The 18,261-nt window shown below is 42.0% G+C and overlaps 3 protein-coding genes and 1 non-coding gene across 4 annotated transcripts; 2 read left to right on the top strand and 2 right to left on the bottom strand.

The window, feature by feature from the left end:
• The first annotated feature begins 524 nt into the window (after nt 1-524).
• Nucleotides 525-4,539, top strand: LOC102715323 (signal peptidase complex-like protein DTM1). Its single transcript, XM_040525712.1, has 2 exons — nt 525-1,047; nt 4,207-4,539. The coding sequence occupies exons 1-2, from the start codon at nt 797-799 to the stop codon at nt 4,292-4,294; spliced, it is 339 nt and encodes a 112-aa protein (XP_040381646.1). The 5' UTR covers nt 525-796; the 3' UTR covers nt 4,295-4,539.
• An 873-nt stretch (nt 4,540-5,412) lies between these two features.
• Nucleotides 5,413-10,482, top strand: LOC102715041 (2-hydroxy-6-oxononadienedioate/2-hydroxy-6-oxononatrienedioate hydrolase-like). Its single transcript, XM_006658770.3, has 5 exons — nt 5,413-6,239; nt 8,408-8,500; nt 8,587-8,654; nt 8,754-8,892; nt 9,870-10,482. Exons 1-5 carry the CDS (start codon nt 5,565-5,567, stop codon nt 9,873-9,875), a joined length of 981 nt encoding a protein of 326 aa, XP_006658833.2. The 5' UTR covers nt 5,413-5,564; the 3' UTR covers nt 9,876-10,482.
• A 1,731-nt stretch (nt 10,483-12,213) lies between these two features.
• Nucleotides 12,214-12,301, bottom strand: TRNAM-CAU. Its single transcript is given in 2 exon segments — nt 12,214-12,249; nt 12,264-12,301. It is a non-coding gene; the product is annotated as a tRNA-Met (tRNA).
• Nucleotides 12,302-13,244: 943 nt separating this feature from the next.
• LOC102714757 (7-deoxyloganetin glucosyltransferase-like) lies at nt 13,245-16,990 on the bottom strand. Its single transcript, XM_040526091.1, has 2 exons — nt 16,404-16,990; nt 13,245-14,384 (listed from the first exon to the last, which is right to left on the bottom strand). Exons 1-2 carry the CDS (start codon nt 16,921-16,923, stop codon nt 13,435-13,437), a joined length of 1,470 nt encoding a protein of 489 aa, XP_040382025.1. The 5' UTR covers nt 16,924-16,990; the 3' UTR covers nt 13,245-13,434.
• Nucleotides 16,991-18,261: the final 1,271 nt, after the last annotated feature.

Here is an 18,261-nt window from a genome sequence, read left to right as displayed (position 1 = left end):
TCGGTTTTTACGTTTGTCAAACTGTTAAATAAAATATTCTTTTTACAAAACTATATACATAAGTTGATTTTTCCCATATTTCTAAAGTAAAATATTGACTTTACAGTAATTAAATATATTGTTTATACCATAAAAAAGCTATAAATTTTATCTTTCAACAAAAGAACGTAGGCCTTCCGTTACAAGACGAAAGGAGTGTCTAAGAGAAATCAAGGAATTTTATGTTTCAATTTTATGTGGGACAGTTTAACTTCTTTTCCAGCAACTTGACTTACTTGAGGCCTGGAGTACATCAGAGTGATTAATTAAGAAGCAATTTGAGGTTTGAATTCGTCATCCAGAGACAGCCTAGCCTGATAGCCTCTGCCGAGCAGTTAGCAACCTCATTGACTAGCTTGATGGCCATGGCGGCAATCGCCAGCTGGTCCACCGCGGGTGGGCCCTCCCTGTCAGCCTGAGAACCCCCCCCCAACCTCGCCATTAAAACGGCAAGACACCGAGTCCATGTCGCTCGCCTCCCCCTCGCTAGGTGAGCCACCCCTGCCTGCCCCACCCCACCCCAACCAGCGGGAGGACGAAGGGAGGGGAAACCGCGGCGCGCGGCGGCGGCGGCATCGGCGGCGGCGCGAGGGAGTTGAAACCGCGAGCGAGCAAGCGCGCGCGCGCGGAGGCGGAGGCGGTAGGCGCTCCTCGTCCAGCCTCAGCGACTCGGGCGGCGAAGCTTCGAGGAGGAGGAACTAGGTAGGGGCGGTGAGTGAGTACGTACAGGGGTGGAGGGAGAGGCGGTGGTGAGAGTATGGGGAGGGACGAGATGCTGCGGCGGAGCCTCGTGGCGCTGGCGGCGGTGGTGGTGGTCACGGGGGTGGTGACGGCGTCGGTGCGGAAGGCGGTGGCCACGTACGGGTTCGGCATCCTGGGCATCGCCGGCGTGCTGCTGCCCGACTGGGAGTTCTTCGACCGCGACTACTCCGAGTGGCTCACCCCCATGCCGGCCTCCCGCCGCACGGCCGCCGAAGCCGCCGCGGACCGCGAGCACGACGTTTGGAAGTAAGCCCCTCCTTCCTCTCCTGCCCTTGTTTCCATCGCTCGGTTTAGTTTGCCTGGAGTTGGCGTTCCTGTGGTTCCGGTGGCTTCGCTGCTTTGTGTAGAGCACATTTGCTTGGTATAAGGGTGCTTGATGGGCAAACATCGTTTGTGTTGGAAAAAAATTCTGCGCAAATTTCGGTTTTAGAAGAAGTTAACGCTCTTAAGGGACTCAGTTTTTCCTCTTGATCAACACCAGCTTGCCACACGGGTTCAAATTCGAATATGTATTGGTCAAGGTCCTGTCTATTTTGTTTGTGCTCGATTGGTGAGGCGTGTTCTTCATCTTTCCACAATTTAGGAATTACTGGAAACTTATCTGTTTTATCATGCACGATCTGAAGATACGATAGTGGTGATTGATCGGTGCAGAAGATTGGGTGTCGGATTTGGGGAAAGAAATTGATTTGACGGCTATTCAGAAAACACTGTCTCCAATAGCAACACCATTTTAATTGACACGGGCAAGCCTTAACTAGTTTTAGTTGCAGAATTATAGGGTAGCTGGTGGGTGGTCCTTCTGCTTTTAATACTGCTATGGAATGCAAAGTTTCACTGGCTTATTAACTGTGTTCGTAGGGCAGCTGGAGGTTGGTTTGTGGTTGTGCTGCTTCTAGCTTTTAGAACTGATACTGAGTAAAAGAGTTTGGAAATAAGTTGGAGTTGTTGATGCTTAGCACACCACTGGAGCTTCTTCGTGCTTTAGTATTGGATTAGGTTTATGAACTGGTATCACCTTTCAGGACAATTTGCTCATGTTTTTCTTTTCTAATTTATGCACCACTAAAGGTTGCTTACCAGCTTGTCGTTGATAGAAGGGGAAACCAGTTTGCTGAAAATGGTGGGGAATAAAAGACTGGATGGTTTTCTAGCGTTTTGTGTCAACCCCTTATGAGATCCCAGGGACGCTGTAGCAAAAGCACTACTGTAGTCGTGTAGCGTGTGAGGGCAGCTTCCAGCCTGCCTAGGTCTGGCTAGGGTTCCTGATTTAGCAGGTTGTTGCATGGGATGGGATCATATGCAGTTGGAATATATCCCTAATTTACACGAAAATGCATTAAGAGGAGCAGTATGCTAAATTGTGATTTATGAAGAAGCAAACAAAAGTCTTTGGAATCTAATCTCTCCTTTTCTTTTACCGTTGTGATCTAGCTGCCTCCATGGCATCATCAGCCCAACACCCCAGTTGAGTGTATACACCTCAAATAGACCCCTGTCCACCTCTAGATTTTGGATTTTTGTGATGGTACTGGTGGGCTGCGTCCTGGCCTCCTGAGGCAGGGAAACGCCGAGATAAATAAGTCCTAACTCAGATAATACATGGTTAACAATTTCAGCCCCCATCATTTTGTAAACATCTTATAAGCATAAGTGAAAATTTGAATTTTAGAACTTAATTTTAGTGTTGATTTAGAGGTTTTTTCATCTTAGTTTATTTTACAACATTTGTTTTTAGCTTGCTAAGAACACATATATGAAAATTTTACCCATAAATTACTTTTTATAAGTATAAGCAAAACGATGAGGCCTGAATAATTAGTTTGCCTTTTTGACAGTTTGAAGTTGGCTGACACTTTTTTCTACTTATTTACTATGGATTTTATCTAAATGAGTATATACACCAGGATTTCTATTAATAGTGTAGCTTAATTTGTTATATCACTTTTTTATCATCCAACCTGCATGTTTTTTTTTTCTGTTTTCTCATTAGGTGTTTAAATTTTGGTCCAAGGCCGTAGTTATAGAAGCCGTTCTTATTTAGGGTTAGCCACGACTACCTACTTGTCAACTTAACCTGATAGTGTCTCATCGTTTGTAGAATGGCAACTACTTGTGAAACATTCCAAACCTAGGCCGCGTTCCGGCGGTAAGTTAACTTATTTACATCGTTTTCCACGCTCACACTTCCCAAACTGCTAAATGGTGTATTTTTTATAAAAAATTTCTATAGGAAAGTTGTTTTAAAAAATCTTATTAATCTATTTTATTTTTTAATAATTAATTAATCATGTAATAATCTATTACTACGTTTTCCGCGCCAGATAAGTTAACTTACCCCTACCTCCACCGAACGCAGCCCTAGTCTAACTTCTAATATTTTTAAAGGAATCTATAATGTTAATGTTGTCAAATTCTTCTCCAGTGCCTTTTTTTTTTCCTTCTCAAAAGCTTGTTCTGCAGGTGATAGAAACTGGAAGTCAAACCTTTTCTCTTTTTTTTTTAACTTTTAGTGTTTTGTTTCTTAGAAGTGGCAAATGGCACACATCAATTGAGACAGACATTTAAACCCAATAGAGAATCAACTGTTTGGAGCACTACATATTACTCTTCTTTATCTGCCATTGTTCTCATTCTAATTTTTTTCTTTGAAGACCTGTAGATTTTCTAACTGAGGTGTCAACACATATCTAGTGCCCCCATTACATATACGAGAGCTCATCTCTTAACCAGTGACCTTCAATAAATACCCAATAAGACATACATCCAGCAGCGGCAGTAAAATACTACTCCCTCCAGTAGTCCAATTTCTTGTTTTTTGTCGTTTTGGATAAGGGTCTTTGACTATTCATAAAGTGTTCTTTAATAAAATAAAATTAAATATTTATTTATTTTATATTTTTATAGAAAATCATGGTCAAAGATAGATTTAAAAAACCGTGTTTTTGTCCAAAACAACCAGAATTGTTAAACTGGTGGGAGTAGGGTTTTAAAATTTTGAATTGCCTCATATTTTTTGCAATAAGCTCACACAAATATCTTTTGTACATAGTTCTTGGCAATAAATCCTGATATTATCAAGACAATTGCCAACAAACCAATCGCCAAACTCTGGGTGAATTGAAGTACGTAGTACTAGTAAGTACTAGGTACTGACACTGTAGGTTGCCTGGTCACGACTAGAGACTAGTCTGGCACTTCCAATTCTAATCACAAAAATAATATTTGATTGGTTAAGCTGTCTATTCACTATAAACTTTCCTCTAACAGAAGTTTTAACATGCCACTGTACTTTACACTATGAGAACTAGTTCCACTGTTCGGCTTCAACTGCTGATTTAGCTTCGTCTTGTTGTGCTATTAATCACGAAACTGCCTGACAATATTTTCTTTTTCTTCCTGCAGATTTAAGCCCTATCCACTAAGGGTGGCTGTGCTTACGACGATCTACAGCTTTGGCCTTTACAAGTGGTGGATGTACGTATCTAGCTAGTCAAAATTCCACCTTCTGCTCATCCTTGCTCTCATGGATTAGAAGTTTTTGGGAGAGTACCATCATCACATTGCCATTCTTGGCCATTTTATATTGCCTGATTTATTGTACACTGCCAATACGAAAACGTCTAAATGGGGAACACGCACCACAAGTTGATGTCTGTAACTAATGAGGTTTGTGATGGGCAAATGCCACTCTCAGCTCAATATTCGTAGCATTGTTCTTCCTTTTGTTCTTCTTCATTTTACCCCCATCCTCCCCTTTGATCAGTAGGGCGCATCTTGTTTTGATACAGCCCTATAAAAATTGTTCTTTGCACAGGATATGGTTTTTTATCTGATACAGCAAGAGTCGTTGCAAATCTCATGTTTGTCCGATACGCTTGTTCATCAGTCACCATCACTCTGCCGTTACCACTAACAACAACTCAACTCCTCCTTGGCTGGATAACGAAATGCGTGTACTGAGACTGATGCTCTGCTGGAGCTGGACCCTCCCTTGCGGATCGCATGATCAAGGTTTGTTCTACGTGATGCCCAGTTGCCGGGGCTTTTACTTCCGGCGTGAATGTACTTGCCCTCAGGCTGGACCGCTTCTCGGAGGCAATGATGAACGAGAAGTCTGATGCCAAGCTGGACGGCCCGGCCCACGACCGTGAAGACGAAGCCCACCACCGCGGCGAGCAGCCTCGTGCGGCCCAGCCTGCCTGGCCTGCTAGATGCGCGGCCCAGCTAACCGAAGAAACAAAAGAAATGGCGGCTTCGAACCGCGACACGCGTGCCGGCACGTGGCGCGCGGCGCGGCCCAGCTCCAGGTGCCACGGCGTCGGAGCGTGGTCGTGCTCGTAGCCCTCTCGTCTTCCCCGCTCGTCCGCATTCGAGGATTCGACCGCCGCATGGCACGCCGGGCACCACCACCAGATTCTGCCTGCCACTGCCCACCGTGGCAAGCAGAATCGCCGGCCAAAACGCCACGTCCCGACGCGCCAACCTCCTCTCCCTCTGCTGCTCCCAATGCCGGACTGGCCGCCGACGTCACGTCACGAGCCACGTCTGCGTCAACTCGCTGTTGGGTTATTGGCTTTGTTAAAAGAGGGGGCGAGAAGCAGCTAACCACCGAGACAATGACGAGCACTAATCGCGTCCAGTGAAGTGCGCCCAAGGTTAATTATTCCCTCCCCTTCTCCTCCTCGCCCTCGCGCTGCGCCAACCAGTGGTACCCCCCCAAATTTAGCCCCCCCGCGCTCTCGCCGGCGATCGGCATCGCAATGCCGCCCCCGCCGCCGCCGGCCGTGGCCGGCGTGAGGAGGCCCATCCTCAGCTTCGCCGCGGCGCGGGACCGCTGCTTCAGCCGCCGGTTCCTCAGGGCCGGGCTGCGCCCGCTCGCCATCCCCGTCCCCGCCGGAGGCGGCGACTCCGCGGACACCACCGTGCACGTCTGGGTCCCCGCCAACCCGCCGCGGAACCCGCTGCTGCTCCTCCACGGCTTCGGCGCCTCCGCCACGTGGCAGTGGGCGCCCTACCTCCGCCCGCTCATCGCCGCGGGCTTCGACCCCATCGTCCCCGACCTCCTCTTCTTCGGCGCCTCCTGCACCCGCCTCCCCGACCGCTCCGACGCCTTCCAGGCGCGGTCTATCAAGGCGGCGATGGACGCGATCGGGGTCACCAGGTTCGGGCTGGTGGGGGTGAGCTACGGCGGCTTCGTCGGGTACCGGATGGCGGCGATGTACCCGGAGGCGGTGGAGAGGGTGGTGCTGGTGTGCGCGGGGGTTTGCCTGGAGGAGAAGGACCTGGCGGAGGGGCTGTTCCCGGTGGCCGGGGTCGGGGAGGCGGCGGCGTTGCTCGTGCCGCGACGGCCGGAGGAGGTGCGGCGGCTAGTCAGGCTCACCTTCGTGCGGCCGCCGTGCATTATGCCCTCCTGCTTCCTCTGGGATTACATTAAGGTTAGCCCGCTTCGATTTCATCTTTGACATTGATTTTTATTTTTATTTTTTGTTAAATTGGTTTGAAATTAATCTTTTTCTGCTCGATTACATTGCTATCAAGTTGTAAAATCATTAGTTGGAAATATTTTAGGCACGTCTGGATGAGAAAATGGTGCGGTCCGTACGGTTTTTGGTAGGGAATTGTGTCGAATTCTCCTCCATTTTAGGCACGTCTAGAAGGTGAAGGAAAACGTGATGCTTGTTGAAGATTGGGCACGTTGTCTACATCATTTAAATGTGTGAAAATTTCCAGACTTTGTTCATGTTTTCTATCTTGTTTAAACTTGTGTCAAACAAAAACTTGGTCCAGAAGTGGAATACAGAATGAAAATAGCTGCATATTATCTGTGTTAGGCCAATTTCCCTGCTTAGCCATCGTGGCTTTTCGAAATCAAGCGATGCCAAACTGATCTTTTTCAGCACCCAAAGTTTCTCATCAATTTGTGTCATGCTTGCCATCAGTCTTGAACCGACACGGGGAGGTGATTCATGCATTCTGTCTTTTGCGGTAAGAACAGCTTGCTGAATATATTATTATATAATTATTATAATGGAGTAATGGACAGCAACCCACTGAATATACTCTACTTGGTTGGTTTAATACATGGTTAGATTTGATTCAGCCGACAGAGCCTCAAAATATTTACACTTGTCAGTTACTTATTAGAAACAGGTTGTCATTTTGGTTGTCTCGTACATATGCTTACATATGTTTTAGCAAATGTGGAGCCAAACACTTGCATGTATAGGGCCCACAGAAGTTTAGTGACAACTCAATTTATTTTAAAACTAACAACACACTCGATTTAATATTGCATTTTAGTAGCACCACCAGTTTTTTCTGCTCTCTTGTGTATATTCAAGTATCTGTTGTGTATAGTTAAGGTACCGACTAATTTTTTTTGTAGGCTCTGTTGACTGCTTTCCTCTCAATAAACTAGACTACTGAAATACTAACACCTTTTGGTCTTCAATAATTTGCATGCTGAATTTTGCTAGCAGTTGAACTTCATTTGACCATGCAATCATTTTGTTGTCAGTAGTAATGGCAAATGCAGTACTAAAGAGTGGAATATACCTTTTTAAGTAAAATATGACTTGGGTGAGAACATTGCTTCATAAGTTCACATCATAAAATATATCATTCGGCCAGTTAACATGGGTATTCATTCATTTGCTAATCACAGATGTTGGCTGATGCTAACATGACAGGAATAGGAACGAGTTTTTGGTGTGTTCGTGGTGTTGGTGAGGATTAAATATCAGGTTGGCTAAATTGCTTAAGTTAACAACTATATGCTTCTGATGTTCATGCATGTAATAAACTGCACACATTACAGGTTATGCAAGGACTTAAAAAATGTTTTGATATTAGCATGCACTCACTAAAACTGTGTTATAAGTTATAACATCAATTTTGTGAAAGTATCAGCCTCCTCAGCCGAAAATGAATTAGGAAATGAAAAATTGTAGAAAAAGATTAACTATTAGAAAGATGGCAAAGGTCCTCACTTCTCACCCACTCACATAATTTGTTAATTGAACCCTTCTTGGTACATTTTGGGCTTAAATGTATTACTGGTTGCGCAAGGACACAAAGGTTTTACTATACATCTGAAAATCCACGGCATGTAGCCTTTAAGGTTCAAGAGCAATCTAGGCTTGGCTGTTTTCTTTATCTGTAACAAGACTTGGCTCAACTTTAGAAAAGCTTGAAATATTTCAAGTTGTGGTCCTTGCAATGCATTACATATGATGGACAGTGTAAGACATTAAATTCTTAGAACTGGACATGGGTATTAAAAAAGTTGGTGGAATTAAATGTGGGAAGGTTGTGTGATTGGTTGAAGTGAAAATATGTGAGAAACTTTAGTGGTATAAGTTTTGTGATTGGTTGAAAAGAGAATGTATGGTAGAAGTTATAGTTTGGGACATTTTAAATGCTAGAAGTTACATTTTAGGGCGGGGGGAGTATTGTTTGAGATCATTTGTGAAACAATTAGTGTTTTGAGTGCTCTCATCATATTTTATTACTCGATAGAAACCCCAATAAATAGTGTGCAGGGCTTATTTTTGGTAAAGGGATGCTTTACTGAGTTACATATGTTTCTTTTTGCATGTATCAGGTAATAGGCTCAGATTATATGCAGGAGAAAACTGAGTTATTATATGCTTTGATTAATGAAAGGCAGCTTTCAACTCTTCCAAAAATTAGCCAGGTAACAATTAGCAAGTGATTGACACCCTCTATTACTCTCACGTCTGAAACATTTGAAGATGATTTCTTCTCCCCTACTTTATGCAGCCGACGCTGATAGTTTGGGGGGAGCGGGATAGGGTGTTCCCCATGGAATTGGCTCATAGACTGAAGAGGTTTGCTATCTCTACCATTTGACAAGACTTAAAACTGCAAATGTTTACACACTAGCATAACTTAGAAGTGTAATGATATTGAATTTAATATACTGGCAGACATCTAGCGGAAAATTCTCGATTAGTAGTGATAAGAAATGCTGGGCATGCGGTCAACCTTGAGAAGCCCAAGGATGTGTGTAGAAACATCATTGAGTTTTTCCAAGAACCAGTCAGAGAAGCTTTGAACGATGAGAAGGTATGAACACTTGGGGCATTTGCAGGACGGCCTTTTTTATTTTTATTTTTAGTAAGACAGCCAAGAGATAAAACTAATAACCTACTTGAACACTGCAATACCTCTGTGTTGAACAGATCACATAGCAAGCTTGAAACATATTGCACATGTGCACCCATGCTTACACAAAATGCAGATGTCAGACGAATAGATAGTGAATCGTTTAGTTCCCAAATTTTTTTTCCAAAAACATCACATCGAATCTTTGGATATCTAAATGAAGCATTAAATATACATGAACACTAAAACTAATTACACAGTTATGATTTTAACTAATTACACAGTTATGAAGAAAATCGTGAGACGGATCTTTTAAGCCTAATTAGGACGTGATTAACCATAAGTGCTACAGTAACCAACATGTGCTAATGATGGATTAATTAGACTCAAAAGATTCGTCTCGCGGTTTCTAGGCGGAATCTGAAATTTATTTTGTAATTAGACTACATTTAATACTCTAAATATGTATCTAAATATTTGATGTGATACTTTTGCAAAAAAAATTTTTGCAAACTAAGGCCTTGTTTAGTTCCAATTTTTTTTTCAAAAACATCACATCGAATTTTTGGACATCTAAATAATACATTAAATATAGATGAACCAAAAAACTAATTACACAGTTACGGAAGAAATCTTGAGACGAATATTTTGAGCCTAATTAGTACATGATTAGCCATAAGTGCTACAGTAACCAACATGTGCTAATGACGGATTAATTAGGCACAATAGATTCGTCTCGCGGTTTCCAGTTTAGCTGTGAAATTCGTTTTTTCATTCGTGTTCGAAAACCCCTTCCGACATCCGGTTAAATATTTGACATGACATTTCTTCCAAAAATTTTCTTAATCTAAACACCCCGTAAACAAGGCCTTACTAATTGTTTGGTAAGCTAGATGGGCGCATACTGTATATCTCATGTTCACTGATCCGTCTCGCAGGTGTAAAAGCTTCCGTCGACGGCAGATAGATCTCTCTCTTCACTGCACTATGCATCGTGGATTCGTGGTGCGCAAACCGGTAAGGGCTTGCACCATCCATGCACGAATATCTGATGTATCTTCTGCCTTCTGGCACGGTGTAACCACAGAGCGTGTGAAGGAAACCAGTTTTTTGGAAAGGAAAAGACTGCCAGTCAGTCATGCCGGTGCTAGAAGAGAACTTGGGCATTTTGGCCCGGTGCCATCTCTATCCATGTAAACGTTTCGCACGCCCCCCGCGGGATTTTTTGTTGCCATGCGACGATGCAACAGAGTATCACCGTTATGTTGAGACTTGAGAGGGTACATTTTAGAACGCACACCCTACACACACCATTCTACATGCACACACGGCTTTTAACTAGTGACTTGGGACCCAAAGCTTTCGGTGTATATATGAGTAGCAATTTTACGGTTTTTGAGGTTATTGAGAGGTATTAAAATTTTAGTATAAAATTTAATACCTCTAGGTACTTTTTTAAATGACTGCAAAATTGCTCATATATGAAACATGCGCGTATGCAATTTGTATAACCATGACTAAACGGAGATGATCCTCGGAATGGAGGGAATAAAATCTCTCTGGTGAGGCTCGGTTGAACGTATGAGGCATACTTTTTTTTATTTTTGGAGCTAGAGTCGTGGTGATTGTTCGGTTTATCTAGGAATAAAGTTTAACGAATAAAGTTTAACGGTATATTTATAAATGAAAAATAATTTATGAATAAATTTTTTTATATACGTGCTCTTAGATCTAAAAGTTAAGTTAAAAAACAAACAACGACAAAAAAAACTCTAAAAAAGTTACTCTAAATTTAAGACTTAAAATTAAAGCCATTATTAGATGGGCTTGGGCCTTTGGCTTCATCTCCCTAGCTCGGCGGAAATAAATGGTCACCGGACCCGTGACGAGACCATAGTGGGTTCATATCGTCATAGTGATAGTGTCGGTTCGTAAAAACTTTTTGTAAAAATATTATATCAAATCTTTGAACATTTAAATAAAAAACATTAAATATACATAAATATTAAAACTAATTATATAATTATACGGAAAATCGTGAGATAAATCTTTTAAGTCTAATTAGGACATGACTAGCCATAAGTGCTACAGTAACCAATATATACTAATGACGGATTAATTAGACTTAAAGATTCGTCTCGCGTTTTTTAGACGGAATCTAAAATTTTTTTTGTAATTAGAGTACGTTTAATACTTTAAATGAGTATCAAAAACTTAATTTGATGTTTTTGCAAAAACTTTTTACAAACTAAACAAGCTCATAATTAGGGATGAAAAAGGATCGGATACGGACAGAAACTAGCTCTATCATATTTGTTTTCATTTTTTTTTCGGAATCGGAATCGGAAACTTCGGATACGAAAACGGAATCGAATATTATCGAATACAGATACAGAGCGAATATGAAACGGAGCAAATACGGTAACGAATAATTACCAAAGTATAAAAATCCCTCAAACCGAGCTTCTAAAATCAACAAAGAGATATAGCTCATTATTTATCTAAATCAATAGCTATACAATTTACTTCCAATGAAGCACATTATAAAAAACCATCCACATCAGTACATTACTACATCTCAATCACACGCACCTAAAAAATTGACACACATCAAATAGATAGTCACAAGTCAACCAAACTAAAAAATTAAAGAAGAATACCCAAATTTATCGTAAGTTCATGTTTGCCAGGCAGGACAAACCAGCCGTCAGTCCCGTCACCGACCACCGTGCGCCCCTTGCCTCCGGCCGAGAGGCCTCCGGACCCCGACCTCGCCGCTCGCTGCCTGCCTTGGCTGCCTGCTGGTAGCTGGCCAGCTGCTGCTTCGCCTGCATGCGACCGTACCATACGTGCCAGGCCTGGAGCGAGAGAAACCGGAGGAGGAGCGAGACAAACCAGATATCCAGTAAAAAATCTGAATAGTTTCCGACCGTTTCCGCTATCCATTGGATAAAAGCGCTACCATATCCAATAAAAAATATACGAATCCAAATCCAAGAATATCTGAAAAAAATCCGAACCGAAGCTATCCAAATTCGAAAACAAATCCAGAACTCAAAAACTATCCATACCATTGACGAAGTTTCGCATAAAGAAAAAAATCCGAACCGAAGCTATCCAAATTCGAAAACAAATCCAGAACTCAAAAACTATCCGTACCATTGACGAAGTTTCGCATAAAGAAAAAAATCCGAACCGAAGCTTTTCAAATTCGAAAACAAATTCAGAACTCAAAAACTATCCGTACCATTGACGAAGTTTCGCATAAAGAAAAAAAAAGATTGGGGTGAGAGAGGCTCGAACTCTCGACCTCAGGATCACTCACGATTAGCTATGAGACCTACGCGCTAGCCAACTGCGCCACCACCCCTTGTGGGTTGTGCACATGCCATAATCATATTTGACTTAGTATTTTGCATTCCAATATTGCTGATTTTGCCATGATTTTACGGCTTAGCAAACACAAGTATCTCGTCCGTGTGTACAGAACAAGTACAAATCGAATCTCACCGATTACCCACACGCAGCGCATTGCAGAAAAAACAGGGTCTGCAAATGCCCATCCTATTTGCAATCCGAAAAATTATACTCCACTCATACAAGGGGGCGTTTAGATTAATAAAATTTTTGGGAGAAGTGTCACGTCAAATGTTTGACCGGATGTCGGAAGGGGTTTTTGGACACAAATGAAAAAGCGAATTTTATGGCTAGCCTGAAAACCTCGAGATGAATCTTTTGAGTCTAATTAATCCCTCATTAGCACATGTTGGTTACTGTAGCACTTATGGCTAATCATAGATTAATTAGGCTTAAAAGATTCGTCTCAAGATTTCTTCCGTAACTGTGCAATTAGTTTTTTGGTTCATATATATTTAATGCTTTATTTAGTTGTCTAAAAATTCGATGTGATGTTTTTGGAAGAAATTTTTGGGAACTAAATAAGTCGTAAGAGTATAAGATGTGCATGTTATTAGAGTAGTCTCCAATAATATATTTTAAGAATTTGCTCCGGTCCAAAAAATGTATCTCGAGGTACCAAATTATTTTTTATCATTAGATCTAGTAGGACGTGCACGGTTAGATTCAACGATAAGAAATGATTTGGTACCGCGAGATACTTTTTTGTTACTTTTATTTGACTGTAAAATTACTCAATATTTTAACCATCGGCTACTTTCATAATGTACGTCAACAACTATAAGATTAACAACAAATGCCCATTATTTTCAAATACAAATCAATAACATCACAGTTAGTTTACTAATTAGTTAAATATTACTAATATTAGCTTTAGGAAAAACAGGAATGTCTTATATTTTTAACAAAGAGACAGGGAAATTTTCACGGTTAAATCGTCACAATCCAATTGCCACACACAACCAACACGTTACATTTTTGCCTGGTACATCCATTTTCGGTGTAGAGGCCGGATTATTTTTATTCCTTTATCTGATTTTTCTGTTAAAAAACACACAAATTACGCGTCTCCCAAACCGAATTGCATTAGCGCTTGACGCGCGCGATCTCCGCGACGAAGCTCTCGAGGTTTCGCTGCGACGACCCGCCGGGCGCGACCGCCGCCGCGGCCTTCTCCTTCCACTCCGACGCCCTCCTCCTCATCGCCGCCGCCCTCTCCCCTCCCCCCATCAGCTCCTTCACCGCGGCCTCCACCTCGCGCCGCCCGGCCTCGCGGGCCATCTCCACCCCCACCCCCCACTCCTCGCACGCGTACCGGCAGTTGGTCACCTGCTCCGAGAAGAACGGCCAGCACAGCAGCGGCACGCCGGCGACGAGGCTCTCCAGCGTCGAGTTCCACCCGCAGTGGCTCAGGAACCCTCCCGTCGCGCGGTGCCGCAGCACCGCCTCCTGGTCGCACCACCCCACCATCAGCCCCCGCCCGCCCGCCACCACCTCCTCCTCGAACCCCTCCGGCAGCAGCGGCGCGCCGTCGCCGGCGTCGCGCACCATGTCCGGCCGGACGACCCACAGGAACGGGCTGCCGGCGGCGGCCAGCCCCCGCGCGAACTCCCCGATCTGCTCCCTCGTCATCACCGTGATGCTCCCGAAGTTGACGTACAGGACGGCACCGTCGGCGTGGCCGTCCAGCCACGCCGCGCACCGGTCGTCCTCCTTCCACAGGCTGGAGGTGAGGGAGGGGAGGTACGACGCCGGCGAGACCTCCGGGCCGAGGGGCCCCACGGTGAAGGTGTTGGGCAGGCGCGCGAGGATGGCGTCGAGCGCGGCGCGCTCCAGGTCGTCGAAGGTGTTGAGCAGGATGCCGTCGGCGGCGGGCGCGTCCAGCTCGGACTGCTTGATGTTGATGGTCACCATCACGTCGTCGGCGTCGGTGGTGCGGATGAACGTCGGGAAGTCTCGGAGGCGAACGCCGGCGATCATGCCGGCGACCCAGTCCAGGCGGGTGTCCAGGTACCCGTTGGTGAAGCAGCTCTCGTCTGTGCTTACGTACACAAGATTATCATTTTTTAAAGATAATAAATACTCTTCCATTTTAATTATAATTACTTTAGAGTTTGGATTTATATCAAGTGAAACATCTTTTTCTACCAGGTTTATCAAAAATATAATAACATTATAAGCACAAAAAATGTACTGTAAAAATGTTTAGTGGTGGATTTAATTGAACTAATTTGGTATGGCAGATGTTTGTATGTTTTTCGTAAACTTGGTTAAATTTAAAAGTATTTTAACTTAGATCAAACCTGGGTTGTAATATGAATAGAAGAAGTAATTTACTAAACAATGAAATTGCATCCAACCGAAAATAAAAGAAAAGGGAAAAAAAACGACAGCATGAACACATTGTATCGCCTTGCAGTATAAAGTTATCATATTTCAGTATTTCAGCGTGTAACATGTTAATTGCAGCGTGCATGTTTATGATCTTTGAGAATTATGCGTGGGTTTTAAAAAGAAAAGGCCAATCAACGTATTTGTTATAAAAAATAATTTGTGAATAAATTTTTATATAGTTGTTTAAAAACCAAAGCTGAAAAATAAACTTCAGCGAAAAATTTTACAATTAACTTTAAATTTAAGATTAAAAATTTAAATTTTAGATTATGAGCATAACCCAGAGTAAAAAAATAAGGGTGCAAGAGAAGTACAGTGAAAAGTTAGAAAACGGCTGGTCAGATTTGATGTATTGATGTAACTAATGACATCATAGGTTGGCTAAGATCCAAAGGCAATTAGAGACATATTTTGTCTCTGCGTGCTTGCTTACATGCTTGCATCCAATAAGAATTTATTGATATGTAAAACAGCGTGGAGTGCCTTTTCTCATCGTCTGTATCGTGCTAGCTTTGCGCTCATCAACATACTGGAGCAGAGAAAAAGTCAATCCATTCCAATCCCAAAGCTATGCTCATTGTGATGGTCATCTGGTTCTCTAAAAACAAATCCACGGATGATTTGATTAATCACAGTGGCCTTGGGTATCTGTTCACTCCCATGTTTGACTAAGTTTTTTTTTTTAACACGGCACAAATAAACACAAACGCTCATATATACACACACGGGCAAAACCACTCTATGAACATATACACGTACATCCTATCGCATATTTTTGAATATATATATATATATATATATATATATATATATATATATATTAACATTAACAGTTAACATAAATATCTTATATTGTCGATAAATAGATCGTCTCTTGTTGAAAAAATAATTAATCGTAAATGTGTCGATTCCCGGACTCGTAGAAGAGCATAAGCTACGCCGATTTGCTCCTTCAGTAAGGTTTTGATCCCAAACTAGTTTAGAAAGCAGATCAATAATGACAACAAATTTGATTATGATCTATCTTTTATAGGCAGTACTACAAACGTACTACAGTTTAGTCCAACCTATTAAAGAGTTGTAAGGTGCTGATCATTTTTTCTGCCTATCAATATCACGTACAGTATTATCTTCAAATTTTAATATATGATATTGTTGATACTATTGTTGAACTTTTCAAACTTTCTCCGTCTACAGCTCATAAAATATTTGGTTTTAGAACTTAAAATCATATGGGTGGATTTTTTTTTATTAGCATCTTATAATTATTTTAAAAGCTATCATAAGAAGATAGCTACTCCACGAAAGTACCAGATAAAATCAATTGTATCGACCAGAAGATGCAATATCATGTTAAAGCAGAGAAAGGGTAGAGCTAGTGATAGGTGCCCATCTTTTCGCTTATTCCACAAATAAGTAAAATGATATATTTATAAATAAAAAATAATTTATAAATAAATTTTTTATATATTTCTTAACGATCTTAGTCAACTAAGGTATGAAAATAAAATACGATAAAAAACCCAAAATTAATTCTGAATTTAATATTAAAAAATTAAAATTGGCTTATAACTATTAACATAAGAAAAAAAGAGGGTTTAATTTTAAAGAACCAATAACTAATTAATGATGAAATCGTACAAAATACTATCATCAATCACCTTTGAATGGCACGTAGCCACGCTTGACGAGCTGATCGAAGTTGAGGTAGGCCAAGAGGCCGCAGGCGCTGGGCGTGAAGAAGAGGTAGCCCGGGATGCCCATCTCCCTGGCGACGTGCACGGCGAACCCCATGGCGCCGTCGGCGACGACGCAGCTCACCGGCGGGACGCCGCCGCCGGCGCGGCCGAGCCTCTCGACCAGCTCCCTGACGTGGCCCGGCCCCGTCCGCCGCGTGGCCTCGCAGAGCGCCCAGATGTCCTGCGTCGCGTCGGCCGCCCCGGGCGGCGGCGGCGGGAGGCCGTCGGGGATGGTCTCGAACCGGAGGCCGCCGGCGCCGGCCACGGCGGCGGGGCCCCGCGTGCGGACGAGGCGGGCGTGGTTGTACTCGGTGTTGACGAAGGTGACGTGGAAGGAGCGCGCGTGCAGCGCCTTGGCCAGCTTGAGGAACGGGGTGACGTGGCCCTGCGCCGGGTAGGGGAGGAGCAGGACGTGCGGCTTGCCCGGCTCCGGCGACGCCATGGCTAGCTCTTGCTCTGCTCTGTGCTGTGCAGGTCAAGGCGGCTTTGGGTCGTAATAATATTTGCTGAGCAAGAGGTCTCCACTTTCGGAAGAAGTTTTTTTTATACACAGGTGTATATAAACTCGATTTTGATATGTCATCTAAATAGTCATTAAAAAATATAAAAAAAATTAATAAGATAGTTTGATATGAGTTATATCACTCCACCAGCATGCAAGTTTAAATTTAACTTCTACAAATTATAGTAAAAATAACAAAAGAATTATGAATATGCGTATGTTTAGTTTCAGTTTTGTTTGTTTTTTTGCTATAAGTTGTAGAAGTTGAATTTAAACTTGCATGTTTGTGAAGTGATATAACTCATATTAATCTATCTTGTCAATTTTTTCATATTTTTTTATGATTATTTAGATGGCATCCAAACACACAGGTGTATATACACACATATGCTAAAATCTGTTTCTCCTCCACTTTCAAGCTTTGTTTGGACTTTGGAGCAGGTGCACCGCTGCTGTTTTTTTAAGTAGGAAAAAAATACTCCTTCCGTTTTATAACGTAATATGTTTAACTTTTTTTACAATATTTAATTATTTGTCTTATTCAAAAAATTATGAAAATATTATTTATTTTGCTTGTGACTTACTTTATTATCAAAAGAACTTTAAGCACGACTTGTCATTTTTTATATTTATATTAAATTTTTTAATAAGACGAATGGTCAAACGTTGTAACCAAAAAAGTCAAACATCTTATCTTATATTATATTATGTATTTGATAGCCATCTGTTCGTTTTGTATTATACAATACTAGCTTAAATACCGGGCTTTCGTACTGATCAAAATAAATATGGCCTCTAAATTATATTAGGGCTAATAATGCTGGGAGCAATCCATTGTGAGTTTCTTTTCTTTTTGAAAAAAAATCGTTCTTGTAAATGTATTTACATAATGAACATGTATTTATAGATAAAATGACGTCATGTATTTACAGATAAAATGACGTGTTCTAATCATATGGTGAGTAATTTTTTAAATGATGGTGGATTAAATTAAGAGAAGACTAATAACCTGAAGTGGTAGATAAATACTCGATAAAACGGTGGAACCTCATATTTATTAATTTTATTTTTTAGAAATAGCTAAAGTAAATAATCTGTACTATTTCTAAAGGCGTGTTTAGTTCAGAGGGAAATCACATAAAACCATGCCATTGTGAATGTCATGTTTTTAACGTAATAGTGTGTTTTTATGTAACACAAATTTTAAATTTGACCTACATCCATGTTAAGCTCTCCTTTAATAAGTTTTGCTAAAAATATGGTGCCGCATTTTTTTTA

This window comes from Oryza brachyantha, chromosome 7, assembly GCF_000231095.2.
Source record: "Oryza brachyantha chromosome 7, ObraRS2, whole genome shotgun sequence".
NCBI classification, from domain to species: domain Eukaryota; kingdom Viridiplantae; phylum Streptophyta; class Magnoliopsida; order Poales; family Poaceae; genus Oryza; species Oryza brachyantha.
Note: the sequence above shows the minus strand (reverse complement) of the source record. Positions and strands in the feature narration are given on the sequence as shown.